Source organism: Corvus kubaryi, unplaced genomic scaffold (genome assembly GCF_017639235.1).
Source record: "Corvus kubaryi isolate FWS band 111438036 unplaced genomic scaffold, C.kubaryi_AGA036_p1.0 134, whole genome shotgun sequence".
Taxonomy (NCBI): Eukaryota; Metazoa; Chordata; class Aves; order Passeriformes; family Corvidae; genus Corvus; species Corvus kubaryi.
The window spans coordinates 7599999-7627410 of NW_024580668.1; the positions used below are offsets into that span (position 1 = coordinate 7599999).

Genomic DNA, 27412 nt, shown 5'->3' on the forward strand with positions numbered 1-27412 from the left:
CCGTGGCTTGCAGCCCTCTTCCTTGCTCCCTTGGAAATCTGGAACCAAAGCTCAGCCCGAGGCTCGGTCATAGACCCGACGGTGTCAGGGACACAGGGCCACCAGTGCTGTGCTGCCAGACATTAATGAATTCTGCGGATGCTCCATTTGGGATGTGCTGTCCCAGGTGATCGTTTACAAGCACGAACACTCAGGTGGGTCCTCCTGGCCTCGGTCCCAGCTGCAGCCGCAGCAAATCCCAGGAAGGGGCAGCCCATCCGCCTGGCCAGCCGGCACCCCCACACCCCTGGGCAGCTGCGTTTCCATGGGAGCTGCAAACCCTTTGGACCCTCCGGGTCTCCGGACGGTCAAACCAGGAGATGGTATCTATACAGCGCTTGAAGAGGAACATTTATGGATGCAAAGGTTTATTATACTTAGTGAATAAAGCTGATAACGAAAAATCAGTATTTTCCATGAGGGAGAACTTCGCACAAACTTCAATGAAAACTTTTTTTTTTTTTCTTTTTTTTTCTCACAAAAACCAGACACTTCACAAAATTAATTTTGTCAAAATATAAGTTAAGCATAAAACTGGTGCCTTGCCCCCTTTGTGAGTGCTGCCACTGCTCTCTCTGGTACCCATGCTGTCTGTTACGGAATGGAAAGCACAGCTTATGTCAACAGGACTGAGAGATGTTTTGGTTTTTTTACTTCCTTTAAACACCTAAATTTAGATCCCGCTCTGGTGACTGATGGCACCGACCTCTTGCACAGGGGCTGGGGCGAGGGGCAGCGCTGGGGCCAGCAGCACCCAGCGGGGCTCGACAGTGGAGGAGAAAGCCCTTTTTGTTATACAGTGTTTATTAAGTAGATTCAGTCTTATATATGATATACAGATTCAAAAGAAAAAAAAAAAAGGATTCCACATACTTATGAAATCAGTGCATTTAGCAAGTAATACCATGGAGATAACAGCTCGATTAACAGCTCATTGGTCTTTGTTAAGTGAGGGGACAGGGAGTTGGCCTGTGCTAATCATTCCACAAACAGAACAGAATTAAGTTGCATCACATATATAATAGACACACATTCTAAGAATTAAAATATTAAGCCACATTTACTGGAAAAATCCACAGTATATAACACAAATAACTCTTATCAAGCTCGTTGAGGAGGAAGTGCTCATCTGCTTAAGAGCCACATGAAGTTGCATAGGTGCCTATCTGCAAAAATATCGTTTCCAAAGGAATCAATTGATTAAGCAATAAAGTGTCACCTTAGAAGCTGGATTAAGTGCCATACACTTTCTCTCTGAGCCCTCGGGAAAGCACCAGCTTCCCAAAGAGCCTCTTCTGCCTCGTTGGGAGCCTCCCGCGGGACCGCGCTCCCACCCTCCACCCCAAGCCAGCGGCCGGCTTGGGCGAGCTCACCCCTTCCCTAAAGTATTCCCAATTCTGCTCAGGAGTGTTTTCCCCCTGCTCCCTCCGCTGCTCCCCTACATCAGTTGGATCCTACGGGCAGCGCCGCCTTCCCGCCCATGTGGGAGCAGGAGGAGGAGGAGGAGGATGGGGAGGCAGCAGCACTGCCCAGACCTGGTGCTTCAGAGCTCCGGATCAGCTCCCGATTGGAATTGCAGCCGATCCGTGCAACTACCAGGGAAAAAGAATACAACAGCTTGTGCAAAACCCAAAATTGCTTAAAGGGTGTCTGGGTTTGGTGGGGTGTCCCTCGGGGCGGGCGCGTGTCGGTGGGTGGGTGAGGCTGTGGCTGGGTTAAGCAGACGAACTGGGTGAGGGGCAGCTTCCTCTTCAACAGCAGGTCTGGCAGAACACACGGGGTCGGGAGTTCTGTACATGTAAACAGTACACTTTCACTGAGTCCAAAATTAGGAGCAAAAATACAAAGGTTCACATTGGTCTTAGGTAGATACAGGCGAAGAACTGAGCTGTACAGCTCCGAAACAACCGAACAAAAGTTTCTAAAGCACCACTAAATTATATAAAAATCAGACCATGGACGGATTGTAGTTGGTGTCTGGTGAAATACTATGCTACCTTGTAAAAAGTTTTACAAAAAATTACAAATCAAAAGTATATTAACCCTCTGAGTTCAAAGCAGCATTTTTTTTTTCATGAACTGGTACTAAATCCGACGGCCGCTCCGGGAGTGAAGTGGCCCTTGGGATCAGGGAGGTACAAGTTACATCTGCTCACAACCCCGGGAACACTCTCCCATAGAGAAACAGCGTCATGGGAACCGCATGTCCAGGGCAGGATGGGTGTGTTGAAATAAAATTAAATTAAAAAAAAAAAATCTCTTTTTTTGACCAGTGATCAGCTTTTCTTAACCAAACCCAAGACCATCCAGACCATTTGCTAACCCAGCATTCTCCTTCCACCTCTCAGATATCTGGAAAGCCAGTGTATTCTGCTCCTGCTTGTTCCTTCTTGTTGAGAACACGGACTAGCAATTCCTGACCCCGTCCTGCCCAGTGAGAGCGCAGGAATGTGGCTGTGAACAGTCCTGGAGCACAGGGAGCCACGGTGGAGCACGGAGCAGCTGCAGAGCACGGAGATGTCTGTGGAGCTCATGCCAAAGGAACCAGAACGCTGTGGCTCACAGAATAAAAAAAGGAAAAAAAAAAGAAGAAGAAAAAAGATCCCTGACAGAAATTCGGAGTCAATCCCGTTTGTTTCATAACTTGTCCCAGATGTGGCTGTCACCAGGGCTTTGGGAATCTGAGTCTGTACCATTCAGCTGCAGGCTACAAACATCAGGTGCTGGGACAGGGCGGTGGTGGGCACCCTCCTGCACAACGCGGCCTCGGTGTCCTCTACAGCAGTTTGACCACGTGTGAGAGCTCCTGAACTTCCACATGTGCCGAGACAGGTTCAGAGGTGATCGGGAATGACTTGGATAAATAAAACTTAACCCAACTGTGGCTGTTGGTGGTCTGTCCGTGTGCCCCCGGGTTACCTCTGTTTCAGTACAAACTGATGGCAAACTTATGGCTAAAGGTTCCGCTGCCTCTGCCGAGGAGAGAGGCACCGGTGTGGGTGGGAGACCACGGAGAGGGAGAATCCCGGGACAGCGATTGTCTCTGCCTCTCCTGCCTGAACGGTAAGACTTTCACAAATGGCTGCAGTTACAGATTTTGTCAAAGGTTTGTTACTTCATGGTATTCACACAAAAATAAATATTTACATAAATTCCAAGTATGGGAGGATGCAGTGGACAAACCAAGCAGGCTTGTGAAGTGCTGGGGAAAATGTTAAGTCTGAGCCCTGGCTGGGGGCTGGCGTCCCCGGGGCCCCCTCCCCGTGCTCCGCTGCTGCGGGCAGGAGGGGATGGGTGTGGCCACGATGCTCCCGGTTCCAGCACCGGCTCAGGTCTAAGAGCCACCACCTCGTCTCTGCACTGACCCCTCAGCTGCACCCCACGGCCAGGGGCTGGGTCCCTTTTCTCCAAATGCTACGGAAAGTTTAAGGTTTGGGGAAAACAGTCAATGCAACGCTTGGTCCCTTCTGCTGTGGGGCCAGGCACATCTGGCCTCAGGAGCCAGCAGCTTTTTCTGTTCTAAGACCAGGGTAGTTTTGCTTCTCTTTCCAGTGTGTGGAGCATCATGGGGTACAGAGGGTACAGGGGAACTTCCCGGGCCTGCTCCTGGCCAGACCAAGGCTGCTCAAGCCTGTGCCACCAGCGTTGGCCGCTGGAGCAGCAGCCCCTGGCCGCTGGCTCTGAGTGGCTAAAAAATAAGATAAAAGCTGGCTCCAAACTGAGAAAGTTTCTACCTACAAAACAGCTTTACACTTATCGAATTTCTATCTCATGGTGTGGACTTCAGCCAAGTGGGGGGGCTGCGGGGGGCGGGGAGCAGCGGGACCCTCGCCGGTCTCTGCACAGCTCCAGAGCACGTTGCATTGCTTGGCTGGGCTCAGCACCCCTGGCCGGAGCGAGGTCCCTGGGTTAGCAGCACTGGCAGTAGGTATTGCACTGAGCAAAACGAAGTGCATCGTTGGGGGGGTGGAAACAGGGCAGAATGGTCATCGGACTACGGTTCTTCCACACTTTGGGAACTGTGGGCTTGTTCCAGGACTGTGAGCAGGGAGGGGGAAGGATCCTGGCCCCCGGAGAGGACTTTGTCAGTTCTGCTGCTCAATGCTGCCCGTCTCTCCTGCAGAAACAGACGGTCACCACTCCAGCTCACCTTCGGGGTGAGCCCTGGGGCCACCCTGCCTCACACACCCGTGGGGCCCGGGCGGTTCCTCTCCAGTGCTACCCCGGGGCTGGCTGCGGACGGAGCGGAGCGCACGGCCGGGCACAGCAGGACTCCAGCCGGAGGTTCCAGCCTCCTCGGCACGATCCCCATGTCTGCAACACTCACCGTCCCCCAGGACCGGCGCGGCCAGTCCTGGAAGAAGCCCACAATGGAGTGTGAGGTAGAGTACGGATGGTGACCACAAGACAGTGTTTCTCAGGTATCTCCTTCCTTTCCTCCTTCCTTCTCTTATCTGCAATGACTTTAATGAGTGCGAGGTGTCCTTCCAGCCGGAGGTCTGCTGAGCTTGCCAAGTCTCTGCGGGAAGTTCAGACCCCACTGCTGCTACGGGACCCCTTAGAACAAAGGCCTAAGCAGGACGCTTGCGCTGCTGTTCAGCTCCCAACTACGCTCACTGGAGGCTGAGCAGCCTCGATGTCAAGGGCTGGATGGCAAACTTGCTCCTTGTGGGACAAGGCTTCACCAGAGAAACAGGCAGAGCTGCCTGGAAATTAGTAGTGTAGTGATATGGAATGTGTTATTTCACAGGAATAAATTCCTTCTGATCAGACAGACAAAAAACTGGCAATCTGTACAAACTCAAAAGAATCCATTTTCAGAAAAATAAATTACTAAGGGGAGAGGAGGGTCCATTTCTCAATAAATATGTGATTCAGCTCACCTAAGACTTGGAAATTATCCGCGGATGGGAATCTAACATTTGGGTCCACAAAGGTTATTCTAAATACATCTGCAGCCCCAAACCTCCCCAGGCTCCCTTCTGCCCTTCAAAGTCCCACATCCTTCCAAGCTGCAGGGTTGGCTTCTGGTCAGCCAGAGGCACTGGTGTTGGTACGATTCCAAAACGTGTCCTTGTGCCTGAAGTCCCAGGTGCTTGGAGTGTAAAAGAGAACAGGTCTTTTGGATCCCACCTTCTAAAACTACATGTGCCCACCGCGTGGCGGGAGGACGATGGTGGTCCTGAAGCAGGACACCGCCAGGAGCCTCTTTCTAGCAGGTATAAATTGTCTTCTCGACCGAGGAGCGATGCAGACACAGGGAGTCAGTTCTGCTGTAAAATGAGGTTTTCCAGTTCGTCTGCAGAGCGGAGCAGGAATGCCGCCGACTCCCGGTATCCGGCGATGAGCTGCCGCACGGCGCTGATCTCTGTGGGGCTGAGCTGGGCCGCCTGCATGCCCCGGCTGGTGCTGTTGGAGGGGGCTGTGCTGGAGGCCCCACCTTTCATGCTGAGATCAGTCGGACCTGCCAAGAAAAAGTGAGAGGGAAGCTCAGGCACGGCAACCTTTGCCATGCTCATCCTGTTGTGATTCCAGACCTCTGCACCACTTGGAAGATCCCCACAGTGCCCAGATAAGGTGAGGAGCTCCCGCTCCCAGACATCAGAGCAGCCACTCAGTGCCTCTGCAACAGGAACACAGGTCCAGAGGAGCCCACAGAGATGCTCCAAAGGCTGGAGCACATCTCCTAGGGGGACAGGCTGAGGGAATTTGGGTTGTTCAGCCTGGAGAAGAGAAGCCTCTGGGGAGACTTGAGAGCCCCTTCCACCACCTAAAGGGGCTCCAAGAGAGCTGGAGAGGGACTTTGGACATTGGCATGGAGTGACAGAACAAGGGGCAACAGTTTCAACCTCACAAAGGGCAGGCTTAGATTGGATATTGGGATGAAATTCTTCCCTGTGAGGTGGTACGGCCCTGGCACAGGTTGCCCAGAGAAGATGTGGCTGCCCCATCCCTGGAAGTGTTCAAGGCCAGGTTGGAGAGGGCTTGGAGCAATCTGCTCTAGTGGAAAGTGTCCCTGCCTGTGGTAGGGGGTTGGAATGAACTCAACTTTACAGTTCCTTCCAACCCAAACAATTCTGCGATTCTATAAAGAGGTCTCAGAGCCATCGTGACAGAAATCCCATCCTGCAGCCAGGCCCACAGCTCTGTGAAGAGAAGGTCTGCTGGGAGCTAAGCCAGCTCCTGAGGGCACCTGCCCCATCAAAATCACCTTCCAGGTTCTGGTTTTCCCTCTGCATATGGGGAGTAACATCCCACATGGGCTGTGCTTCCCTGGTTTATCTTGATGAGTAACCCCAGCAGGTAAAGGTAGGGGAAAAACCAGACCTAGCTTCATGTTGGACTAAGTAAGAGAAGCAAAACAAAGAGCGAGAACCACACAATCAACTGGAAATGAGGAGAGAAGAGCCAAGAGATGTACTAGAGATGTGACAGTAGTCAGGGAGAGGAGGCTGGTGAGGCTGCAGCCCGGAGGGAAGGAGAGAAGACACTGAACTAATCCCTGGGCTGTGAGCTGAAGTGTTGCAGGCGAATGGAGCAGTTGGTGATGCTTTGGGATGGCTGAGCTCCTGCTGGGTGGCCTGACACAGCCGTGGGACACCGAGCAAGGACCGGTGTTGTGGCTGTTTGCAAACCAGGATGGGAGAGTTCAGCTGCCCCCAAGTCCAGGTGGGTGCCACTGGTGATGGTAGCAGGGAGGGGAGCTCATCACCCTGGGAGGAATGGAAAGCATCCAAGGAAAGCAATGCTGGAGCTGCAGGAGGAGCAGCACCAGCAGAAGTGTTCCATGCCAGGAGAACCAGAGCTTCAAAGCGGGGGAGGAGGAGGAAAAGAAGGAGGAGGAGGAGAAGGAGGAGGAGGCTCTCATGCGAAAGCAATTTCACTGGACAGAAAAGGCAGCAGTAAACTGAGCCTGAGCCTGTTTCCCGGCTCACCAAGGGGGAAGGAGCTGGGAGCAGGGATGTGGGCCTGACCAAGAATTGCCTGAGGTGGGGGATGGAGGGTGAAGACACTTCTGGGCAGCAAAGCCCTGCGGGCCTCTGCTCAGAGGGAGGAGAAGACGCAGCTCCTTGCAAGAGTGCTCTTCCCTCTAAAGGACTGGGCAAGAGCTTGGGAAAAAGAGAACTGCAAAACAGAGGTTTAAAAATCCCCTAGAAAGAAAGAAGGCGAGGTGCTGCTGGCTGCTGTGCACCCAGGGCCTGATTGCTCCTCCTGGGGCTGCTCAGGGACCTTCCTGCATGTTCACTGTCTCACGTGGAGGGGCCAAAGGAGGGTGCCTGGCAGTGGGGGGCCGGGTGCCTGTGCTGCTCTGGGGAGGAACCATTGCTGTGAGGATTAGGTCTCAGCAGCTGGAGGCTGGGACGGGATCTTTATTCAGGGTTAAGAAGCATTAGGAAGGGATGATAAGAGTTAATCCCAGACAGGCATCTCTCAGGCCTCCGGAAATCACATCCTTCCAAATCCTGGCTCCCGTCGGGGTGGGCTGGGGCTGGAGCCCAGAGAGAGGGCACCAGGACAGGCCACGGCAACCAGGGGATTGTGGAAGGACTGGACAAGGACTGGCAAGGGATCCAGCCCCTCCTGCCACCACTGCTGCAGGACAGAGCCAGAGGGAACACTTGGTCTCATCCTATGCCTCTTGCCCCAGGGGTGGGCGAGTCACCAGGTACCTTGGAGCCTTCCTGTGTGCCCTGCTCAGGCCCAGGATACTCTGCTCTGTTCACTTGCTCCTAACCTCAAGCTCTGCCTATGCTCTCCTTCTGCCCTTCCACCCTGCAGCATCAGTTCTGTTTTCTCAACTGTTCCCAGGCAGTCCCCAGCCCCTCAGAGCCCTCCTGAGCTGTGGCAGGAGCTGGCTGTGCCCCCCACCCTGTCCATATCCCTGAGAGCAGAACGGCTCATACCAGCAGGAGATCAGGGCAGTGATAGGCACCCGCCCCTGTTAATAATTAACAGAGAATCTGGTACATATTCTCCTTTTTTTTAAGTGACACTCCTTCCCTCCACCAGTACCACCCAAACCGTCCTTCCAAGTGCAGTTCAACAATTAACCACCTGCTGATGATGTGAGCAGAGCCACCAGACAGAAGGGACAAGAGGGGATTTTGGAGCAGCTCTGTGCAGTGGTGGGAGAGATGCTGCCACGACTGGACTCTGTGGGAGCTGTGGGAGCAGCCCCTGCCTCCCCTCCAGCAACCAGCTCAGCTCCACAAGGGGGGATGCCAGAAGCCCCTGGGGCACTGCCCGGGCATGGCAGGGTGGGCTCCCTGTGCCCCTGGCGCTGCCACTTACCGTTACTGTGGTTGCCTGTCTGGAGGGAGGCGGGGGGCTGCAGGCTGCCCCCCAAGGACCCGTAGCCACGGTAGCTGTAGTTCAGGCTTCCATTGATGTAGACCGGGTCTTGGGAGTAAGATGACGCTGGCAGTGAGTAGGAGGAGTGGGTGATGGCTGTGGAGTCTCTGGAGTGCTGCTTGTCTAGGGCGATCGGTTCGTCCTGCACAGGGGAAACACAGACTTACTCCAGCGAGGAGCCTGGCTCTCCTCTGCAGCCAGCAGGATGGACAGTGCAGGGATGCCTGGTGCCCTGTGGCTGCAGTGTGGCCAGTCCAAGCCAGCATTCCCATCCCCACTGGCCTGAGTCTCAGGACACACCACGGGGTTACGTTCTGCAGCCCCTCAGACATTTAGAAAGACTTTTGACCCCACCATAGGACATTGCCAGTTCTGTCCCTCGCCCACCTGCAACTGCCAGCACCATACCTGGGAGGTCTGGTAGATCTCCAGCCGCATCCTCTTGGCTGCTTTCCGCGTTTCGCTCTCGCAGGCAGCAGCCAGGATGTTCTCCGCCATGGCCGAGGTCAGGTGAGGCGGCGTGGGCCTGGTCTGCAGGGACACAAGCAGAGAGGATGCTCAGGGATGTGCTGCCCTGGGTGCTGGGACAACAGGCACTGGAACAGCCACTCACCATCTCCATCCCGTTCTTCTTCATACGGCGGCAGGACTTGAGGTAGGTGCGGATGCGCTTGCGCGCCCGCTCCTGGAACTCGGGGAACTGCCGGCTGCAGGACTCGATGATGGCCTGGATCTTCTCCTTGGGCTGCTTGGAGATGGGAACCATCCGGTCCAGGTTCTCGTCCACGAAAAGGCGCACGAACATCTGCAAATGAGAAGACAGGTGGTGGGAACCCTGACACGGAAGGCAGTCAGGCTCACCCTCCCCATGGAGCTCTCCTTACATTGAAGGCCTTTAGCCTCTCTGGGTCCATCCCCTCCGAGTCATTAATCTTATCATTGTCTTCATGGTCATCGTGGTCATCATCATCTTCGTCGGCCGTGGGGGCCCTGCCGACCGTCAGGTCCTCGGGGCAGCCGCTCACCTCTGTCTTGATGGAGTCGTAGCTGCCAGAGCTGTATGGGGGGGACTGAGGGGAGACAGGGATTACCACCAGCAGCTCCTACCTCATGCACCTGCCCTTTCTCCTTGTCTCACTGCATCTGTCCCCTCTCCCAAAGGCCCCCCTGCAACCCAGGGAGATGAACCCATGGTCAGGCTCCCCTGCGTGTCACCTCCTGCCTGCTTTGGGCTGGGGGGAACATGGTGGCCTCAGTGAACCTGTGATAGCCTGATGGCCCAATGGCAGCTTTGGCTGGTTGGGGCCACGGCTCTGCCTGATCCTCTGGGAAACATTGCCTGACCCAGCAGAAATGGGCTCCTCCTCACATGGTGGCCGTGGCATAGCCGGTCAGTGGTGAGGTGAGCCCACTGCAGCGCCCAGCTCTGGGGCAGCTGGGGTGTGGGGATGGCCCTGGTTCACCCAGACCATCCTGGGCCGTACCTCTGCCGTGGTCTTCACCGCGTACTTGACCCTGCTGCGCAGCCCATCGGCACTGCAGCTGTCAGACTGGTAGGAAGGGGTGACGTGGGCAGGCGTGAGCTTGTCGCACAGGTTGATGGGCTGGTCGTCGGCGGAGGCGGTGAAGTCCATGGGGGCTGCAGTGCCATTGCCGTTCATTTCGGGGAAGGCGCTGTCGCCCTGCGTGCTGCTGGAGGTGGAGGGGTTCAGGGTGGAGGAGCCATTCCCACTGCAGCTCTCTGACGAGGAGTCATCTGCAAAGAAGGATGTGTGGTCACCCCCTTGGCACCCTACGAACCACCTTCCCAAAGCTGCTCTGGGCTCACTTGGTGGGCTGAGCTGCCATTGGGAGCCAGGCTGGCACTGCTGTGCTCTGGGCTCTGGGATGAAGCAGATGGAAGTACAGATGCTGGTGTCCACGCCTGTAGGCATCGTCAGAGGGATCCACTCCCTCATCCCTCAAAGCCCGCCAGGTGCTGCTGTGCCCCATGCCCGAGCCACCCATCCCTCTGCAGGTGACAGTCCCTGTGCCTCCACCCTCGGCCATGGTGCCTGGGCTTGAATAAGAACTTTGGAATTTGGTCCTTTTCGGTTTCTGTTTGCATTGCAGGGAGGAGAAAGGGGCACTGCCTCTCCCTGCCAGGTCCCCTGCCGTCCTCCTGGCCCAGTTTGGGGCTGGGTGCGGTGGGAAGCGACGAGTTCCAGCACTGGTGGTTCAGGGATATGCAGCTGCGCAGAGTGCTGGGCCACGGGGATGACCCATGAAGACAGGCTCACTTGGGTGGGAAAACCCTGAATCCATGGTGCTGGAAGCACCATTAGGAGCTCTGCTCACAGCTGGCACACCACCCAGCAAGGGCCCTCCTTGGCACGCTGCTGCAGGGAGGGGACAGGCTGCACGATGTCCTTCCTGCCTTACTCAAAGCCCAAGTGACCTACACCCTACATGGGCACTGCTGTTCCCGGTTTCCACATGCCCTAGAGCCATCCCTACAGCATATCCATGGCCCTTCACCACCACACAAACAGGTCAGGGCCCTGGCAGTGGTGGTGCCACGCACACCCAGTGCACAGATCTTTCTTGGTTGCATTCACACCCCAGGCCCTGGCACCATCCCCCTCCCTGTGCCTGCTCCCACCACGGCGGCTCCCAAAGAACAGCCCAGCAGCGGCAGAGAGCCCGGCACTGCCTGCACCCACCCTGCCCGCACCTGGCCAGGGAGCCCAGCCCTGGGGCCAGGCACGACATTTCAAACTGCTCAGCCTGTTCCCTTCCCTCCCCCTCGCCGCAGTAAATCCTTTATTTCATTAGGTGCCTCCGCGAGAGGGAAAGGGCGAAGCACGTGGGAGCCGCTTCCTGCGCCAGCGTGCGCCGGGCGCTGAACAAAGAAGCTGTCGGCAGCGACGAGCAGATGGCTGTCCCCGCGCCCGGCCCGGCCACCGCGGGACAATGGGCCGGGGCTGTGGGGCGGCCGCAGCCCCGCGCCGGTGGCTCCTGGCACATGGGCGCCAGGTCCAAAGGTGTGCGGGTGCAGGGCGGCGGGATAGTGCTGCCATCCACCCTCCTCCTCCTCCTCCTCCTCCTCCTCCTCCCCCTGCCAGCACCTGCGGGAAACTTTCCTGTGAGGCTGGGCGAGTGCTGCGGTGACCCTGCCGCGGCCCAGGACTTTGTATCCCTTAAAATAAACACACTTGAGCACACTCGGGCATCCAAGCTGACTGTGGGGCCAGCTGCCGCAGTGTGTCCCCAGCCGCCCCGCCACGGGCGCCAGCGCTCGCTGCCCAGCCTCGCGCCTGCGCCAAGGCGGCTCCTGGCCCCATGAGCCCCTAAATTAAAAGGTCCCCATTGGAGCTCCCTGCTCAGCAGAGCTCCCTCCCCCTCCTTTCCCTTGCGCTGATCCACTTACTCGTCTGAGTGATGACCAGAGCTGACCTAATCCCCAGGGTGGTGTTTATGTGCCGGGTGCTCCGAGCCCGTGGCAGGCATCACCCGTCCCACCACTGGGCTGGGTCCTGGCAAAAGCCCTTGGTCCCAACCAGCTCTGTGTGCCAGGGAGTGCGGGGCTCCAGAGGGGCTCAGCAGCCAGCACTTATCCAGGGGAACCCTCCAAGCCACCTCCCCAAAACGAGCTCTGGTCTCCTGTCCCAGTGTTGCAATGGTGGGGCTGCAGTGAGTGGCTGCATCCCAGACCATGTCCACAGGCTTCTGCTGCATCTGGAGAGGCAGGATGTTGGGACACTGCCACCTCCTGCCCCCACACCCCTCCTGGCCCAGGGCACTGGTCTGGTGCTGAGCCCCCCAGGGTTCTGCTGTCCCTCGGCACGGGTGCAGGAGCAATGCTGGCTTGGCTGTGGCTCCAGCAGGAGCAGGCAGGTGGCCGGGGGCACACAGGCCTCCCTGCCCAGGATGGTGGCTGTCCCTCCCCCAGCACTGTTCTCTGCACCAGGGGAGATGGGGCTCCCAGAGGGAGGCTCCAGTCTCATCCAGCGATGCCTCTCGGAAGGATTAAGGAGAATTATTCCCGTGCACAGAGGCACAAGCTGCAGGCCAGGCCCTGCCATCGGCCCGGGCACAGCCACAGCAACAGCACAGGGCCAATCGGCGCTGTGACCAGGATGATGGTGGGGACCTCCTCCCTCAGCTCCTCGGCAGCCCCTGGCATGGCCGCCTGCACCAGCAAGGCTGGGGGCCCACCATGGCACAAAACCCCTGCCAGGCAAGGGCACCAAGAGAGGCGTCACCTCGGAGAAGGATGTGTAAGTGCCCTGAGCATTCCCAACCTGTCCTGCACATCCCCAAACCTGCCCTGGACATCCCCAACCTCCTCTGGGCACCCCTGCTGGGATGAAAGCATCCCCAACCTGCTGTGAGCATCCCCAACCTGCTGTGAGCACCCCCAACCTATCCCAGACACCCCCAATCTGCCTTAAGTACCCCCACTCCACCCTGGACATCCCACTCTGCCCTTGTCCATCCACCTCCACCCTCCTCACAGCCCCCAACTCTGGCCCCCCATTCCTGTAGGCGGTGACAGTCCTGCACTGGCTGCTGACACCGGACAGGATCCTGGGGGAGACACCTGGACCGCCCCAATTTCTCCATGTCTCAGGTTTTCTTTTGTGTCACACAAAACACACACAGCAGCAGCTGCACATCAGGTTTCCACCGGATGCTGCTGCATTTACGAACCCTGGGTTTGCTACAGGCAAAAGATATTGTGAACAAAGAGGAAGATGTCTCTAGGAACCTGCCAGGTAGGATAAGAAAATGAAATGGGAATCTAGTATCAGCGGCCAGCACCTACTAAAAGAACCATTTAGTTTATACAAGGATGGATGTACATAAATAATGAGGTTTTTAAACCCATGAGCTACAGATATTTTCTTATTTCTGTATTTTTACGTGTTAGGCTCTCCCAGAAGCTCCGCACACAAAGTGGTGGGTTAATCTCAGTATTGTGAGCAGAGAAATGGCCACAAATTCAAATTGGTGAGTGGGAATAGCCTCAGCCAGCTTGAAAATGGTCAGGAGGGAGCTGCAGTCTCCTTTTTGGGATGGATGAGACAGGTATGGGGATGGGGATGGGGATGGTCAGCTTCACTAGGGTATCTCCAGCCCACAGCCATTCTTGAAAGGAGCTGGGGCACCCCACAGCAAAGTGGGACCTGGGCGAGAGGGAGAAGAAGCGCTCCCACCTTGGGTGCTAGGACCAGATGTAGGCTCCTGTGTTGATTTGGCAGCTGTGTCAGGACTCTGAGCTGTGGTGGGGCTGTGTTGACCACACTCCATTTCGGCAAAACCCACCAAGCTCCGGAGCTTGGAGAGGTTTTCTGCATCTCCCAGCAGGGCCCAAAGCACATGTCAGGAGCAGGGCTCCAGCAGCAGCAGGCGAGCAAGGCCAGGCTGCGCAGCCATGAATATATTCATTATCAACCAGCACGAGCCTGGTGAGCTCCCTGCTCGCGGCTGGAGCTTGGCTGCACGAGGAGCCCCTCTAATGAGGATAATTGGGAGCCCCCCTGCTCCACCCCCATGCCCTAATTGAAGCAGATGGAACTGCAAAAACAATGTCACTTCTAACCGGTTTGATCTTTCGGTTGGAAAACGGGACTATCTCGTTCTCCCGTTTAATCCCCTCGAGCTGGGGCTCCAGCGGGCTGGATGGAGGTGGAGCAGACCCTGGCACCGTGCGGGAGAGACTGATGAGGCTGGAGAGCCCAACAGAGGCAGCTGGCCCTGAGGTCCATGGAGTGCTGCCCTCTTCGTCCCCTCTGCAGAGGCCAGACCATGACAAGACACGTGGTGAGGCTGGAGAGGTGGCTGTGGGGGACCAGCCTTGTGCCTCTGCTGCAGCCCCGGCATCTCCCCGGCATCAGGCCAGGAGAGCAAGAAGTAAAATGGCTTCTTGGGCCGCGGTGCTGGGGGAGGAGGGGATCAGTCACTTATTAAATGAATTAATCAGGGCTCAGCGTTTTCATTTTGAAGAGGCTGCTGGATTATCCTTGATTTCTGTGGCACTGGATTTGAGGAGATCAGGAGGGGAAGGGGCGATTTCCAACACCTGCTCCCCAGGAGATTTTACGGCGGGGAAGTGGTTGGGTTTAACGTCTCCGCCGGCGCAGGCCACCGCACCACTCTCCAGAGCAGAGTTAAAGATGAATGGGGCAAATTGTTCCTCCTCCTGTCACATCTCCAGAGCGGAGACAAAACCTCTTTTGACTCAGGAAACAATGAGCTTATGTAAGAGCCAGCGGCCCACGGAAACCTCGCCACAGCCCCGCACCACGCAGTGGGCCAGGGTCCACCCGGCTCTGCCCACATCCCACTGCCATGGGACCCTTGGCTGGCCTTGGGGCAGCCCTCCCTCGGCTGCTGCCCACCTGCCTGGGCAGTTGTGGGTGTCACAGCCACGCTGGGTCCCACCAATGACCCTTGGTGCCCCACGGACCGTCGTGGATCCACCAGCCATGGCCCTGCCTGCTTTGCCTCCATGGGCAATGGCAGTAGTTCTGCCACACCTGAGTCTCCCTGCGGCTCCTGGGTGGGTCTGTCCCATTTCCAGCCTGCCGTGGCACCGGAAAAGGATGGAGCTGCACACCCAGCCTGGGAGTGGCTGTCAGGAGGGCACAGAGCATCCCACCGCTGCCCGCCTGGAACAACAGCCAGGAAGATGAAAAGTGCCATAAATTATTCACTCACAAAAGAGATGAGAAGGGCAAAGAAGGGGAGGAGGAAAGCCTGCGAGGAAGGGATACTTAATACAAATTAGAGAGACCGAGTGGGAATGGGGGCCCCATGGGGGGGCCGCTGCTGGGTGTTTGTGCCACACTCACCAGGGGCAAGGGAGCAGCACTGCAGGGCTCCCACACCCATGACTGGTGGTGAGTGGCAGGAGAGGCCCTGGCCCCACACCGCTCAGGCAGTCAGAGCATGGAGCCCATTTTCTCCAGGTCCTGCCCAGCATTTTCCTCCAAGATGCATAAGAAAGAAAAAAGCAACGGGGCTGAGGGTCGCAGTGCACTGGGGCTGGCCAGGTTCCAGTTAAGATGCTCTATTTCCTGTCTTCCTTCGCCAACGCAAACCTCGTTATGTCCCAGACAAAGTGTCCACCCTCCACACTCCCTTCCTGGGTCCCTGCCTCGACCAGAGCCCTCAATGAGCCACACATCTGGCACGGCCGGACACAATGCGCGTCTGCAGGGAGAGCTTGGCCGGACAAGGCAGCGCTGTGCCGCCGCCTCCCTGTCCCTTGCCATGAAAGGTGCCCCCCAGTGCCGTCTCCCCCCAGCTCCACTGCCCAGCCCGAGGGAGCAGCTCCCTCCGGCACCGGGATCTCACCGCGCCAGCCCCGTGCTGGACATTTTCTCATGCACCAAAGCTCGTCAGGTCCTGCTGCACAGAGCAGCCTTGTCACAAACACTCTGTCCCTCGGTTTTCCATTCTCCTCCCAACCACTGTCCCTTTCCTCCCACTGCCGCTCCTCCAGCCACCTTGCAGCTCAAGGAATGCTGAGCCAGGAGCTGGCCCTTGCTCTACATTGAGGAAGGAGGTGGCACAGACCAAGCCTCTCCTTGTGCCACTGGCAGCCACCTGGATCCTGCCGCAGGGAGGGGACACGCCGTGGCCCCATGCTGCCTGGGCACTGCCTCTCCCCATGCCAAACAAACGGGTTTGGTGGGTTTGGGCCGGATTCATGCCGAGCTGGTGCCTGCAGCACAGACCTACCACCAAAGAGACACTGCTGTGCACCCCCAATCCTTTAGGGACTGTCCCTGAGCACTGCAGGGCTCACACTGCTGTTTCCACTCACCCCCCTTTGGTTGGGGGTACTCAGTTTGGGGAGGAAGGGAGGGACAGAGGTAGTGCTGGCTGTCCATAGCCTGGTGATCATCTCTGCTCCAGATCAAGGAATAGACCCCCAAAACTTTGCTCCGTGCACCAGCAGGACAAACTGACTGACTCGGCAGTGCCTGCACCAGCCATGAGAGAGCTGGAGCCGAGCTCAGTGTACCAGGCTGGGAAAGCCACCACAGCCTCACAGCGTCCCTGCTGCACTCCTCAGCTTGGCTGCAGGGGAGGAAAACCTTCAAAGGACACCGCAAGGAAGGTGTTTATCACAGACCAGGGCCTTTGCTCGGGAGGAGCAGATGTGCCCCTGGAAGGGATGGGAATGGAGTCACCAGCCCAGACCGCTCAGGCGAGGCAGGGACACGTTTGTTGACTCCTGCTGTGGTGCCAGCATGGTGTGGGGACACCCTGGAGAAAGAGGAAATATATCCCTAAGGAAAACAAGGTTGCGTCCAGCTGTAGTAAGGCCTGGCTGCTGGTCCTAGTCTTGTTTAGAGCTCAGGCTTTAGGGGGCCAAAATTCAACACTGGTGCAAGAAGTCCTGAAAACAGTGAGGATTTTGCAGCCTCGGCTAAGCAAGTGTCTCGGGGCTCACAGGCCACCTCCTGCACTAGCCAGCCATCAGACAGCTGCCCATAGTCTGCTGGGCTCCCCCTGTGGCTTACAAAGGGTGTTTGTGTTCACCTGGAGCAGGGCTGGGCTGGCTGAGGAAAGCCCTGGGAGCTGTGTGACACCCAATGCTGCAGCCGTGACCCTGTGAGGGCACAGCGAGATGAGCACCACTGCCCCACGGCTGGGTGTCAGCTGTCAGAGATGCAGCTGTGGACTTGGGGGGACATCACTTGGGGACAGAGCCTGGCTTTTGGTCAGCCCTTGGCAAGAGGCTGCTCCTCCCCAGAAAGCACTGCTAGGCTGGTGGTCTAGGGTAGCTGGTGATGTGCAGCACACCGTGGGCATCTCATCAAGTGCCAGCAGTGTGACCCAGAGCTGTGGGACACATGCCATACCAGCAGAGAGACTGCTGTGCTGGGGACAGCCCTATGCCATCCCTGACATCCCAGGGCAAGGTGTCCAGAGGAGTGACATGCCTTACAAGCCCCTGGGACAGAATCTGGAAATAATGCTTGCCCACATGTCCTTGAGGTCCCTCCTTGTAGCACTCCTGAGGAACGTCCCCAACACCCAGAAGCCTCCCCAGCCAGCTGCCTCAAGGGATGCCCCCAAGAAGCGTGTGCCTTCACAGTTAAGTAGGTTAAGAAAGTCCTTTCTCCAAGGTCTGGATTAGCCACTGCTGCTCTGGGCAGAACAGACTCAGCAGGGACACTGCCAGTCAAGCGAGGACGGCACGTGGGGATCTCAGCGGAAGGGGATCAGTCCAACATGGTGCCATGAAGCAAGCCCATGTTCCCCATACAGGGTAAGCAAACCAGGAGTTTTCTTTGCTTTTCAAAGGAGGCTGGGGAGCAGCAAGCCCTGCCTGTGGGCTGAGCACTGCTCCTGGGCAATGGAGCAGGATATACAGCCAGGGACAAGGCAAGGCAAATCCTATTAGTGGGCAAGACAGAGGCTCTTCTATATGAGTTCAAGCACTTTGCCACGTCACACACTGAGGTCTGGGGTCTGACTCCTGCTTTACTTTCAAGGGCACTGCACTCGCCAGCAAGTCACAGCAGGCCTGGGGTGGAATACCCCAGCACCCCTGTGGTGGGATACCCCACTCAACCCCACGCACCAGACCAAAGTCGGAGGTTTGCAGTGCAGTGCTTGCTTGTGGAAGTGGACAGGCTCTGAAGATGGACAGAGTCCAGTTCAAACAGCCACAGCAACACAGCACCAGGGCCTGGGACCTGCACTTAGCTGGACTGGGCATGGGATGCCTTCAGGAATGGAGAGGGGCACAGACAGCGGGACGGTGCAGCATTTGCTCCCGATGTGTGCTGGCTCCCACAGATGTGTCCCTCCAGGATGTCCGGCACAATAGCTTCGCTTCAGCACCAGAGTTTGTGTTGATCTTGCTGTCGCTTCGGGCAGCCGGCGGCTTCCTGCGGGCACGTACGCTGTGAGCAACATCCGACTGGGAAGGGATGTAGCTGGGAGCTTCACGTTTTCCGTGCTGGGGCCCGCAGGATGAGTAACAAAGGAAAATGGAAGGAACGAGTGTGTGTGTCCAGTGTCACTGCTCAGGGCTGGCTGGTGTGTCCTATGTCCCACCGTGTGCCCACTGACACAGCAGCAACCCCGGCTCTCCTGACAGTGCCTGCTCTATCCATGACTCACCCAAGTCTTTAGGTGTATTTTGCTCTCCCTGCAGTTCCAGGCCTGACACTGGTTGTAGCACAGCCCAAGGCCTCTGGGCACCCAGGACAAAGAAGGTGTTGGCTTTTGCCCCAGCTGCTTTTTAGGCCTCTGAAGATTTAGCAGGTACCTGTTTATCAAAGCATGGAATGACAACTCCCTGCTCTCCCGCCTCTCTGGATTTCAAACCACTCTGCTCTATGCCACAGGAGAACACTTGCCACTCCCAGACCTTGAAAAGACCTGGAGCTGGTGCTTTGGTCCTTTAAACAAGACTTTTTTAACAAGCGTGTCAGACGATACTGCTCTCCTACTAGGCAACTCTTCATTAAAACTTTATACTTTAGCAAGCCTTTCAGTGAAGACACACTCCAAGCATCACACCCGTCAAACAGCAGCAGGCAGGACCAATTTAGTAACTCAAAAGGTTTTCCAGAAGGCAGGGAGTATCCAGTCCTGAACAAGCTCCCAACTGAAGGACGTGGTGTGCAACCAGATCCCTCTGCAGCGCCAGAAGGCCCAGAGTTGAGCCCAGCCTGGCTGCAGGGGATGTGTGGGGCTCACTGCAGCACTAGCTGGAGCTCTGCAGGACTTCTGCAGGGCACAGGGGACAACTGAGCACAGGAGATGTGGACAAACTTCCAGCTTGGGAGTACTTGGGCTGCCCCAGTGCAGGCACACTGTGCCAGCAGCTTGGCCAGCTGGGCTCCAAGGAGGCCACACACCTCATGTGGGCTGGTTACTCACATTTTTTGCACAGCCTTACCAAGCTTGTGTGAACCCGGAAAACACATTTGTTTCCAAAAAAAAAAGAGCTTTCATAGGTCAAGAGAAGAGGAAACTGAAGAGTGGTCAACACTTTGATTGTGCACGTTCCCTTCCCCACAGCAGTAATCTGCTTTTCCTCTCATAACATGCTCCTTCTCTGCTCCATGGTCCTTCTCTGCTCCATGCTCCTTCTCTGCTCCGTGTTCCTCTCCTTTAACCACTCACTGCCTTCCTGGGTTGCTCCACTGTCCTTCTTCCCTTCGTGCTCTCGTGTATGCTCCATTCCTGGGTGGGAGCACTGGTTTGGCAGAGGGACTGACATGAGACAGCATTAGTCTGTATTTAAGAGCTCTGATAGAGATCATGGACATTCACCACAGGCAGAAAACCTCAGTCCATAAAATGCTTCTGAAGTGTGACAGCCTGGTGAAAATCGCAATTCCTGGCTTTTTCTGTATGGGTCTCATTTGTCACCCTGGGCTTGGCTTGCTTATTTTTTTGACACCATCACTTCTGATTCACCAAAGTCTACCCAGTTCAGCCGATGCTGACACCAGGGACACTTTCATTCCTATGGGACTATTTCTGCTTTATTTCTCATCACTGAACCTTACAGAAGAAATTAAAGGAGCCAAGAAGAACCCCAAAGAGGACGCCTGCTTCTGAAGGAAAACCACAGGGCATGAAAAATTGCAAGCAATTCCTAAGAGGGCGCAGAGAGAAAGAGGATTTAGATTTAGTGAGAACATCTTGATTTGCCTAAATGTGTGAGTCCCTTATTAAATTACTGTCCTGTTGAATAATAGTGTTCAGCGAAGGGATCAAAACTGTGTCATTCTAGATTGTAAATGAGACTTGGGAATTCAGTGGTGAGGGATAAGTCACAAGCCTGAAATGTCCCAATGGGAGAATGGCAAAGTTCAGGGGGTACAAAGAGACCCAGTCAGGCTGCAGGGATGAGAGGTTGGGCTTGTTGGGGTGGAGGCTGCAGCCTAGTCCTGAAGAGCCAAAAGCTTCTATGGGAGCAACTGTGTCACCACCAAAACACTCTTCCTCCTGCTGAGACACAGCCCCCCTGGGGCCCTGGGCAAGCAGAAGTGCCCATGCCCATCCCACCGCTGGGACGCGGTGCCACGCAGGCAGGTTTCACATCCTCACCAAGGCTGCCTGGCTCTGGGGCTGGGGCTGGCTACGGAAAACCAGCAGTTTCCCAAAACTGCACATCTGCAATGGAAACTGAAGCCCCACATGTCACTGGACTGAAGACAGCTGTGTCCCTGCTGTCCCTGGGTCTGAAGAGAGCAGTGTCCCTCTTGCCCTTGCTATCTCTACCATCCCTGCCACTGGCCACACCACCAGCTAAAAGCCACCCCAGGGAGATGTGCCAGCACAAAAGCCTTTCCTTTCCTTGGGGGTGGTTTTCCAGTCCCCTTTCTTAAAGCAGGACCAACCCAGCCTGAGTTGTTCGTCAAATTCCTCTGCTCCTTCCTGCACTGCCAGCAGCAGCCAGGCTGGGACAATGAGGGATTCAACCTCTTGAGCAAAAGCCAGTAACAGTCCAACCACCAAATCCTCCCAAGCATCACGGCAACGAACTCTGACCTGAACTTGTACTTCTACCACTTATTTACTTGCTCTTTTATTTTCAACTTGCATGTTTCATAGACGTAACACACCACCTCTCTTCACAAAACTCTTCCTCCCACCCAGTCCATGTGTGCTGCTTTCAGCCCTCCCAACTGGCTGCCCTCGTTCACCCTGCACAACATCGCTGTGGCTGCTGCAGATTATTCACAATTTCTTGCCCAGGGGATGCAAGACCTGTCAAAGGTGCAGCTTTCCAAGCACAGAAAGCTGTGACTGTGCTGCAAAGCCTTGGCATCCTCCCTGTGTTCAGAACTAACAGTGCTCTCCTCATCACCTGGGAAGAAGACTTGGGGAACTAAGTCCCCCCCTTAGAAGTGGATTTAATGACCTCTTTCTGGAGGAGCTGGGAGACAGCTCCAGGAACAAGGACCATCAGCTCTGAGCTGGACAGGGCCCGGCTGAGCAGGAACCCCAGAGGCTAAACGGGAAGGACTGGAAGCCGGTGCTGAGCTGATATGAAATCCATCCCACAGGTGGGACACCTGATCAGAAAGGACTGGTTAATGTTTAATAAGTCACAAAAACATCCTGTGGCAGAGGCGTGGGGCTCTTCCCGCCCGTCGGGGCACTCACCGTCCTCGTGGCCGTGCAGGTTCTGCGGGCTGCGCATGCTCTCGTCCTGGCTGGGGCTCAGGCTGGAGTTCAGGTGCTGGTCAGCTGAGATCCATGTGGAGTCGTTCATATCAAAGTCCTCGCTGCTCACCGACGTCTCATCCTGGAGGCAAGCAGGAAAGGGTTAACTTATGGAGCTATTTCCTTTCCTCCTTTCTCTGGCTTTAACATCTCCTCACCACACTCCTTCCTAAAAACAATTGCATGGGCAGCTCCTTTCCCCCGCCCTAAGAAGCCTTGCTGGCCCCTTGGGCTTCCCAAGGCCACGGTGAGCAGCCCTTCCCTGTGCAGGGAGAGGTGGCTGCCCCAGTGGGGACCAGGGCTCTGCTTCCTGCCTGAAGACTTGCCTGAGCAATGGCACTGTCTCTAATTGAGGACAATTAGAAAGAGCTCACATCCTGTAGGAGCGGATGGCTGAGCCCTGGAGTTTACCCTTTAATCTCCATCCACCCCAGCGTGCTCCTGGCAAGGCAGTGACATGGGAGAGCTGAGGACAGGCGAGAAACGGCTCCATGTAACAACTTGGACTTTTCTGAAATCAAATCATCTGCTACACGAGGAATCACCAGAGGACTGGCAGCAGCAGGAGCAGCTTCTGGGGCATATCTGAACACAGGTATGAATCCCCAAAGATCTGCACTGCCTGATGCTACAGAGGATCCTCCAGACCTCTCCAGAGGAATATTGCCTCTGTACCCTGATCAAAAATGACAGCACACACCTTGGGAAGGGGCTGGGGGAGTCAGGTCCCCAGTGAGGCAAGGACACCCCAGCTCAAGCCAGGGACCCCAGCCAGCCGCCTGCTCCCCGACGATGGCATAGATGACATTCCTCTCTCCCACTTCTGCAGCTGAAAGGACATTTTCTCTCTCCCTCTCTCCCTTCTCACTAACCTTTACAGTACTTCGAGACACAGCCCTTGGATCGCTTCCAGCGCCGGAAAGGTCAGCCACAGGATTTCAAAACCATCATCATAAAGGCAGCACTGAGATCCTGAATGAGAGGAGGGGCTGCGGGACCTCCCCAGGCTGAACTCTCCCAGCGCAAAGCTTGGGAGGAAGCAGATACGTGTTCCCATATGGACACGGTCCTGCTGGTGATCCCTTTATCTGCCTTCCTCTCTCTGCTCCCCTCCCAAAGCCAGGGGCACCGACAGCCCTGGGGTGCAGGGGAACACCAAAAATGTTTCCAGAACCGCTTTCAACTCTGCTTTCCTTTGATTGAAACATTTCAAAGGCTTGTAAACCTCTCTGCTCTTATTTTTTTTCCCTCCCCCTGGTCCTGAGATAAAATACAATCCCCGCTCCCTTTCCGTGTAAGCAGTAATTGGCAGCACCCCTCCAACCTACGCCTGCAGCTCATAAAAACGGACCTGTCTGGCTGCCGCTGGCTGATAGTTTTTATTGTGAACAAACAAATGTCTTTAAAGACAGGTTTGTGTTTTTCCTCCCAGCTCTTCGTCCCTGCAGACACATCTGCTGGCTCAGGCCTTGCGCCACCCCCAGCCCGCTCCCTCCATGTGCCTCCCAGGGAGTTTCCTGGAATTTACGGCTTGTGAAACCCTGCACGCACCAAGGGACGGACTGATGGACAGACGGACAGGGCTCAGCAGCCCCGTGTGTGTCCCCCACGGGGATACCCTGACCCCAGACCTGCCAGGTGCAGCCCCCCTGTGCCCAGGTGGAGTTGAGCAGGAGGGCAGAAGGTAGAACAGGCACAGCATCCCTGGCTCAGCACAGCTGGACTGCCGCACCAGCCACAACGCAACCCTGCCTCTCCAGAAACTCCATCTTGTATGTACAGGAACAGAACTGCAAAGGTCTCCCTGTTGCAAACTATAAATAGTCTCTTTATTGTAAGCATTTGCAGGGAGGCAGCCACCCTAATATCTGGCCTTCTTCACAAGGCTTACTCAAGATTACTGTCAGGCTTAAGAGACAAATGCAAATGCCAAGGTCCTTGCTGCCCACAGTCGCTCACCTGTCCGGTGAGGAGGAGGAGCCCTGGGAGCAACCCATGATGTTTTCAGGTTGTTCAGGCTCAGCTGCAGAGGACATCCAGCCTCAGCACCCAAACCACAGCCTGGGAGGCATCGCGTTCTCCGTGCACTCACGCATGGGGGAGAAGCAGTGACACGAAGGATGCCTCACATGCACATGCGATGTAAAGTGCTTTATAAATGTGTACAATTCTCTCGAGGCGCAATAACATTCGCCTATTATTAGAAATACTCTGGCTATCAAACCAGAAACTGATAAGCTATAAATGACTCAAGTTAAACAAGGCTGTCACACATTCACCAGTCCAGGACTCAGCCACCAGCAGAAAGTCACCCCCTGCTTTCCCGCCAGAACTTTCTGCTTTCCAGCACTAACACTCTTGGCCAAAATGCCAACAGGATGAAATTCCTGGCATCTCACAGCTCCCACTGCACAGCCCACCCCAAGGGAATGCAAAGCCAAACATACAGGTGGCAGCAGGAGAACCCTTCCTGGCAGTGGGAACAGGGGAGAGAGCATCCACTGCCTGCTGGGTCTGGGCGACCACCTGACTCTGCCCACAGCACAGTGCCCCAGGAACTCCTTACATCTTTGTGCCTCTTTATTAAAGAAAGAAAAAAGCCCCAGCCTCAAGTGTGGCTCTGGCCATCCCCATCACTCCAGCTCTGGCATCCTGCGCTAGCCCTTGGCTGCATTCCTCACTGCCTGTTGGGACACCAGAGGCCACCAGCAAACTCCCGCCTCAGGACACCCCTCGGAGACCAAAGGCTGAGCATTGTGACTTCCAAGTGCTGCCCGTGAACTGCTGGCACTGCCTCCTCATACCAGGGACAATCCCAGGGACAGGAGGCCCCAGCAGCAGCGTCCAGAGCACCAGCTGCCCAGCCACAGCCCACAGGCAGAGGGACAGCAGCACAGCACAAATCCAGCCTCAAAGCACAGGACACCAGAGCAGGATCAAAATTTCTGGCCGGGTGGGAGCTCTGAATCTCCCTGGAGGCCAGTAACCTGGCTGAAGGCTGAGCCTTGCAGTGGGCTCCCCGTCCAGCCAAACAAGGAAGCATTTCTCAACAGCAGCAACAGCCACGACTCGGAGCAATACGGTAAATCTAATCTACCCTTCCACCCTCTTTTGGCTTGCAAGTCAGGCAGCTCATTCTTTTTCCTCTCTGGGTTCTCAGGAGAATTCTCTCTGCTAATTTCTTCTTTCCTGTAAACAAACTTCAAATGAAACTTTCATTAGAAAACAGAATGCAATCCATTACCAGTGCCTGTCTCAGGACCTGCTGCCTTTTCCCTAGTTCCACACCACTCATGGCACAGATGGAAGTGCCACTGGCACCCCAAGCAGCCAGCCCAGAGCCAAACCCTGAACCTCAGCACTGCTGCTGCCGCCCTCCTCCTTCCTGCCTTTCCCAGCTCTCCGGAGAGATCTCCTCACCCCGCAGTAAAGTCCCATCGCTTTGTTTCCACTGTTCAAGGGACTGAGCGATCAAGGGTCAGGCAGCAGAGCTCCTCTCTGCAAGGGGAAGTCGGATCCTGCTGCTGCACTCACAGGGCACACCCAAACATCGGAGCAGGGCTCCCGGCACTGCTCGGGGTTTGGAAAACAAAATCCTTGCTTCTCTCCTTATCTACAACATTCACAGCTGCTCTACAGACATTTACAGCCAATATTTTCTACACAGCAGAGGCAGACACTCACATGTGCAGGGCTCACACTCCACATTTCTGTCCCACTTTCCATTCACGATCTTCAAGCACTGTGCCTGCAAGCATCCGCTGAGCTTCCCAACTTCGCTCCGAGTTAGAAAACTACTCCTCCTATTATAGAGCTGAAAACCCCGGGTACTGACAGCCACCCTGGCTGGTCCAAGAACACAGCGAGCCTCTGGCAGATCGAGGAACCCAATCAAGCCCTCCGGACTGCAAGGCTGTAATTGCTAGACAACATCTCTTCACCAAAGCTCTTCTTCCTGGAGAACAACCTCCCACACCACGGGCTGGAGCAGGGCGGGGGGGGGAGCTACTCTTATAACCTCGTAAATATATGCAAGACTATCGGTAACCTGCTTATTTTACAGCCAGGCTCAGTTTCTCGGGGACTGCCTTGCAATCTCTCTCCAGTCATTTACATGCTGTACCTCACGTTTAATATTCCAAGCTCCGAGTCTCAGGACGGTTTATTTTCTCTCTTTAAGTCCTTTTATTTTAAAACATGTCCTTTCACGCCACAGCCTACTATCCCGATGGGATTTCCTTCCGCGGAGCAGGAACCGAGGCTGTGTGCCGTGCAACCTCCCCAGCACACAGCCACGCTCAGCTTCCCACCAGAACCAGCCGTGTTTTTAGAATCAACAAAAGGCAACGCGTGACTGCCAGCCCCCAGAGCTGCTCCACTGCCACGCCGGTGCCGTGCATGACCTGCCCGGCACAGGCAGCCCCCAGACCTGCCAAACCTGGCCAGGGCACAGCACCTTGCGCTGTGACCCACGACAGCGGCGCGCAGGGACGAGCTCTCAGGAAGGCAGCCTCATCTCAGCCACTGTTTAAACCCAGCCCTCTGAGCATGCCAAGAAGGTATTGAACCAGATTTGACCCTAACTTAACCAGTTCAGCACAGAGAAAGGCTTACTAATGGAAGATAAAACACTCCGGGTCAAAGATTGGTACTGCAGCCACAAATACTGTGGTGGTCATCGCTTCAAAGACCCGAGAAGCCTCACAGCACACGGGTGTACGCGGGCTGTGGCGGCGGTGAGCTGTGACTACGCTGCCTACTCGTGTGTACAATTCCCACACCAAAGAGAACATCCCCGGCGCTCTTTGTCACGTCACTTATGTCCTTATTTACCGCGATTTCTGCTGATTTCTACGGGACCCGACAAAACCCGAGAAATTTGTTAGTTCCCGAAAATGGGAAAAACAGTTAATTTAAACGGCAAACGGCAAATGGAAGAGGAAGGGAAGCTCATCCCCTTCTCCCCCTCCCCCTTCTCTAAGAGCTCTTCTTCTGGGAACCCCCCGAGCATTCCCACAGCCCCGAGGCGCGGGGAGCTGCCAGGGCGGGGGGCGGCCCCGCAGCCCCTTCCCGGAGCCGCTGCCCCATTCCTGCTGTTCAGCGGGGAGGTGCTGAACGCGGGGCAGGGGGGACCGGGCTGCACGACTCCCACCACCACCCTGGAGCCCCGCACCTGCCTCCCCCGCACCTGAACTTGCTCGCAGGCGTTTGCTTTTCCATGCGAGGTGGGGACGGTGCCTGATACCGCGCGGTGTGAAAGGGCACTTTGCTCTTCCCCCAGCACCGGGAAGCGAGTGTCGGGGGGGGCCGGAGCCGGTTTTGGAGGCGGTGGCCAAGAGGAGCAGCGCTGCGGGCTGAGCGGCCGGGGGTTCCCGTGTCCCCACCCTCCCCGACGGCCACGGGACCCCGGTGGGACGCGGTTCCCACGCGTGTGTCCCCGCAGCAGCGAGGTGCGAGGCGCCGGGCGAGAGTCCCCGTCCCCGTCCTACCCCCGCCCGCAGGTAAATAGATACACCCGCGATGGAGCCCTGCCCGCGCGTGTGCGGGGCTCAGCGTGCGGCGAGGATTGACACGTAAGTAGGGCTTTACCTCCAGGGAGGCGGCTATTTCCAGCACAATCCCCGCCCGGGGCCGGGGCTGGTGGTGATGGCGGCGCGGGGCCGGTGCCCGGGGATGGCTGGGGCCGGTGCCCGGGGATGGCCAGGGACAGAGCACTCCCGCCGCCGCCTCCTCCCACTTTCTTCGGCGCTTTTGTGCTCTTCCGGGCGCGGGGGAGCCGCGCCGGGCACGGGGAAGGACGCGCCGCCCTCCCCCCACCGCCGCCGGG

The 27412-nt window shown here is 56.3% G+C and overlaps 1 protein-coding gene across 2 annotated transcripts in view; it reads right to left on the minus strand.

Annotated features, from left to right (window-relative positions):
* Positions 1–390: 390 nt before the first annotated feature.
* Positions 391–27412, minus strand: part of NOL4L (nucleolar protein 4 like) — a 68668-nt gene continuing 41646 nt past the window's right edge. The window contains exons 1-8 of one of the 2 annotated variants that reach the window (XM_042048466.1): positions 27175–27406; positions 21526–21667; positions 9876–10147; positions 9276–9461; positions 9005–9196; positions 8800–8922; positions 8332–8533; positions 391–5503 (exon numbers count right to left, since the gene is read on the minus strand). In XM_042048466.1, the coding sequence (XP_041904400.1) occupies positions 5304–5503; positions 8332–8533; positions 8800–8922; positions 9005–9196; positions 9276–9461; positions 9876–10147; positions 21526–21634 (1284 nt within the window). In that variant the 5' untranslated portion in view covers positions 21635–21667; positions 27175–27406 and the 3' untranslated portion in view covers positions 391–5303. Of the gene's footprint in view, positions 5504–8331; positions 8534–8799; positions 8923–9004; positions 9197–9275; positions 9462–9875; positions 10148–21525; positions 21668–27174; positions 27407–27412 lie in introns of those variants that run through there. The other variant, XM_042048457.1, reaches the window with a different exon arrangement.